Raw genomic sequence first — 4,688 nt, forward strand, 5'->3', positions numbered from 1 at the left:
ATGAGGAGCTGTGGCGAGAGGCTGGAGAGAGAAGCTGCCATCCCCCATGACCTGCCTCTGTCCCAGGTAATTCAGATACCCTCCTGTTTACTGCTAAATGGTTGTTTGTCATTCCCTTCTCTGCTCTACCCACTGGTTACAGCATTTCTCAGAAACCACGATTAAAACACATGGTTTAAACATCATTTAATCATCCACCTTTCAAGAGGAAGTCTACAGCCTTCTCAATTTACTGCCAACGTCATCGCATCAGATAGGAGCAGTCAGATACAGATTATAAAATGCATCATCTTGTTTTTTGTTTTGTTTTTAAAATGGGCTGTTGTTTTTACTACCCTGGGCTCCACAAAAAGAAACAGGCTCCTCTGAAAGGCAAACAAACCAATGTAGAATAATGAACTCATAATATTAAAACTACATTAGCTTTTGTAAATCGTATTCTCGAGTACTTATAAAAATAAATGAAGTGGTAGCAATGTTTTCACATCTGTACTTTCTTTTTAATAGCAAAAAGTTGTACCCATGTGTTACACATTGAAATGGAAGCATCAGATACCTGGCCAACTGTAGCAGAGGACATAAATTTAAGTCTCTGCTCTGTCCCTGCAAGAGCCACATTGCAAATATTTCTATTTTGTTGTGCAGCAAAATAAAATATAACCCTGTTTATGGATATCTTCTACATCATCAGAATAATATATAACACAACAGTTTCCAAGGGGTCAAGCCATAAACTTACGTAATCCCTACAAGTAAACCTAAGATGTAGCAGGACAAATATCTATATCCATACTATATTTTCCACAAGAAAATTGGTTTCATTTTAATGTTTTATGCATTTATAATTATAAATGATACTTATTTACATCTTAGTGTTTTACAATAATACAGTAATAATACAGTATTTTATTCAGCAGCATACTCTTTTGACTCATCTCTGTTCTGTGAGAATTGAACACCCAAAATCATGCTTGTCTTTTGAAAACATCGACAGCACCACTTCTAAAAAAGTTTCACAATCTGAAAATATTTAAACTTGAAAAGAAAACTTTGTACATCCAGAAAGACTTGTTCTTTCTACTACTTCCAGTTCCATTTTCCATTTCAGTAAATGAAAATAAATGGAATTCTTTTTCTAAACAAGCATGCTGACAAAATGAATTGTCATGGAATGCCTAAGTCAACATGCCAACACTTTATAACCTCTCAGAGCCCATGAGAAGGGAAACCCAGAAGAAATCCATGAAAAACTTCCCAGATTTGCAGCCTGGTCCTCGATAATGTTTGAAATGAAAACAAGCAGCTCTGCTGCCTATGTCCTCATTGTCCTCACCTCAGTGGCCTTGACTCATCCTCTCAGTATCACTTACTGAAAAGCACGCTTTCCCTTTTTCCCTCTAAATTTGTTCTCCCTGTGTCACAGAGGGCTTTCACCTTCCCCAAACTTCTTTACATTGCAGTTTCACAGTTTGAACATGCCTTCAAAACTGCATAAAACCAGCACCACCAGGAGAGACTAGGAGCACAAACTAGTGCCAGGCGGACTTGAGACATCCTGAAATGACAGTCCTCCAGAATCAAACCAAACAAACTTGAAGCAAAGTGGAAACGAAACCAAACCTGCCCCTGAACTGTAATACACTGCTAACTCAGCTACCTTGCCACTTAACTGCATGTTATCTATTTACTAATAAACAGGCTCTAAAAATATCTTAATAAAAGATAAATGTTTGTAAGAAACACCACATCTGCAGTGGAATCCAGGTCACTGACTGAGGGCTGTTCAATCTATTGCTCGCCTGCAAAACCCTGAGCGCGCAGTATTTGAGATCGCCCCTTCTTGGCCCACCACACCTCGAACGTGTCAAATTCCCAACTGGTAAAACAGACAATACTGCTTTGATCACAGGATTGTTCTATAACCTCTTGTTTGCAGACTAACCCCGTGCTCTGAAATTCCTGAGAAATTCAGGAAATTGAATTTATGGTTGAAAATTGAGAGTTTTTAAGTATTAAAAACTGGGTATTAACATGAATAAACATTTCACGGATATGACAAGCTCTGTGTCACCACTGCTTTCACACACCATTGAGGCTGCTATTTATACACCTTCTAAAAATTACCCAAATATTTTGTAGATCAAAACATTCAGAACCTGATTCAAGTGGTTCTGCTAAGTGACAATCTGCTGAAGGCTGCCTGCAGGCTGCCCCATGAAGTTGGCTGTTGTTTCACTTCAGTTCCAAGTTGTCATTTTAAAGGTTACAATAATAGCAATTCAGATTGAGAATTATGAAAAAAAGTCCTTGCAGAGATGGCACTGCAGTCGCAGCTGCTCTGGCAGTTAGCTGTGAAATCCATCACAATTCACAACACATTTCTAGACACAATGGCTGAGATGAAAATCCCAATAAAATATACCTTTTATTGGCTGCATGATGGAAAGACCAGTGGGCGAACTTTTACATGATGAGGGTGGAGACACTATGCTGTAGTGCACAATGGAAGCAGCCTGTTGTGGCTTTGACTTTGATGAAGGTGGCAATAATGTAGGAGGTGATGGCTTCTGACTTGAATGGTTGCTATAAACTATGAAAGTAAAAGCAGTAAATAAGGCTACCATGAAAACAAAACCAAAACACCCCACACAGCTTCCAAGTATTTAATTCAGCTTTTCAGTAGGTCAAAAAGTTACCTCTCCTCTCTGTCCAAACCAGAACGCTTACAGCTTTCACCCTCTTCTCAGGAATTCTTAAGAAAAATCACTACTCCTACTCCATTAGGTGAAATCTAGGATGCTTCTCAAGTAGAAGAGCCAAGTATACTGCTTCCAAAAGGTACCTCACTCATTCCATCAAATGCAAACCCAAATCCCAAATTTTTCAGACCCACGTAGCTATTGAGGAAAAGATTAAAGTAGTTCTGCTGACAACGTAGAGTTGCCATGTCTGTCTCATCTCACAAGCAGACATGCAAGGCATTAGGATGTATGGTACTGAATTCTAAGAAAGTAACTTGAGAGCTTTCAAGGATAAACAGATTGAGATGTCAAGTCAACCTGCCAATATAACTTCAGAAATGAAACACAGAAGGAAATACAATATGGTAGTTAATCCTAAATCAAACCCTTAATAGCAAATATCCAATCACCCAACATCATAATATTTTTGAAGTCTTTCAATAAAAAGGTTTTTATTCCCCCAACCTGCACACTGCTGTCCTTGAAGCTGCTGCGAGTTGCATGGTGATGATGTCCTGGGAAACTGTATCTGCTCTGATCCAGGAGGCTGCAAATATCCCACTGATGAACTGTAATAATAATAAAAAAAGAACATGACTAAGCCATTTATGCTACACTCGTTTATTTCATCAGCACTTGCTGTCTACACTGAGATTTTGTTAATTTTAAAATCAGCAATATTCCCACCTACCCCCAAATCCACTCATTCTTCAGAAGGCTGAAGTTTCTCATCTCTTCCTCAGGAAAAACTTACTCCCTGCATCCATTAAGATGCTGCACTGATTCACCTATTTTGATTCACTGTTTTTGTATCAGTAGTGCTATATTGGTATAAAGACATAGAGTTAAAATAAACTGGCAATTTGTTATCTTGCCCAGTTAGCCAGAATTAGGTCTCAGTTGAACGATCACCACAGAACATGCCACGAGGATTTCGGGTGCTGTCCCTCAGCCAGAGGCGGGCCCCATGCAGCTGAGCCAGCTTATTGAGCACACCAAAGGAGCACGCTGCTGCTTCAGTGTCAAGCAACACAGCTTGAAGAGATGATTGCTTTTCCACGGCTTTACCAAATAGAGCATGGGAAAAGGGAGATTACTCAAGGAGATAAAACACCTTTCTTTTGTTTGTAGTACGGAGGAAAAGGATAACTTTAAAAGTTTATTTATGCCAGGTATTTTTCAGGGCATTCAGGGGAAAAACAGGTAAGTAACAGACACAGGCAGATTCTATCGCACCATTCTGTCAAACCGATTGTACTGCCAGAGCCAGAACATCAGCTGGTGGACCATAATCAGAATGGTGCCTATAGAATCCTGTCCTTCATTTCTGTAACTAACAGATAAAGTAAACATTCAGAGGGAATGAGAGAAAAGATTTTATTACTTCAAATTGCAGGAATAAAGTAGGTGTAATCCTGTTGGACTTACCATTGTTACCTAGGTCATCACGAGAAGTTTGTTCCATTCTTTGTCCCACAGTTCAATTATGTAATTTTGAATTAAAGATTCCCTTCCATTAAAGCAAACAACTCAGTGAAAACTAAAACAGGTGGGTTTTTATCTGCATGGAGTGTGTGCTCACACAGCTTCTCATCTGTCTAGCGATTAGAGTTTTCAATAGTGACCTGTATGTTTGAGACTATTCAGTTCCTGCAGAACAGTATTCTGCTCTCCTCATCAACATGCCACAACACAATGTTTTCAGTCTTAAGTATGTCTCAATTAAAGCAGTACTAGTTGTTTTAGTTAATTACATAAGAGCAAAAATAAATACATAATAAAGTGCCAGTAAGTCTGCCTTTAAAATACATTTTAATACATGCAGTACTATAGCAGCTCCTGTCAGTTACTATAAGGCAATTAAGCCTGGTTGCTGAGAAATCAAGTGAATTTAACTCACCTTAAATTGTTCTGTTGACCTGATGGAATGACACTGTAGTAAACTGG

General features: G+C 38.8%; 1 protein-coding gene across 1 annotated transcript in view; it reads right to left on the reverse strand.

Annotated features, from left to right (window-relative positions):
- LOC104529600 (R3H domain-containing protein 1) overlaps window positions 1-4,688 on the reverse strand; it is a 53,470-nt gene that overhangs the window by 6,014 nt on the left and 42,768 nt on the right. Inside the window, 3 exon segments of the mRNA XM_010173949.1 lie at window positions 2,423-2,590; window positions 3,207-3,310; window positions 4,642-4,688. The exon segment at window positions 4,642-4,688 is cut by the window's right edge and continues 34 nt beyond it. Coding sequence (XP_010172251.1) covers window positions 2,423-2,590; window positions 3,207-3,310; window positions 4,642-4,688 — 319 coding nt within the window.

The sequence above is a fragment of the Antrostomus carolinensis genome, unplaced genomic scaffold (assembly GCF_000700745.2).
Source record: "Antrostomus carolinensis isolate BGI_N321 unplaced genomic scaffold, ASM70074v2 scaffold11970, whole genome shotgun sequence".
NCBI lineage: Eukaryota > Metazoa > Chordata > Aves > Caprimulgiformes > Caprimulgidae > Antrostomus > Antrostomus carolinensis.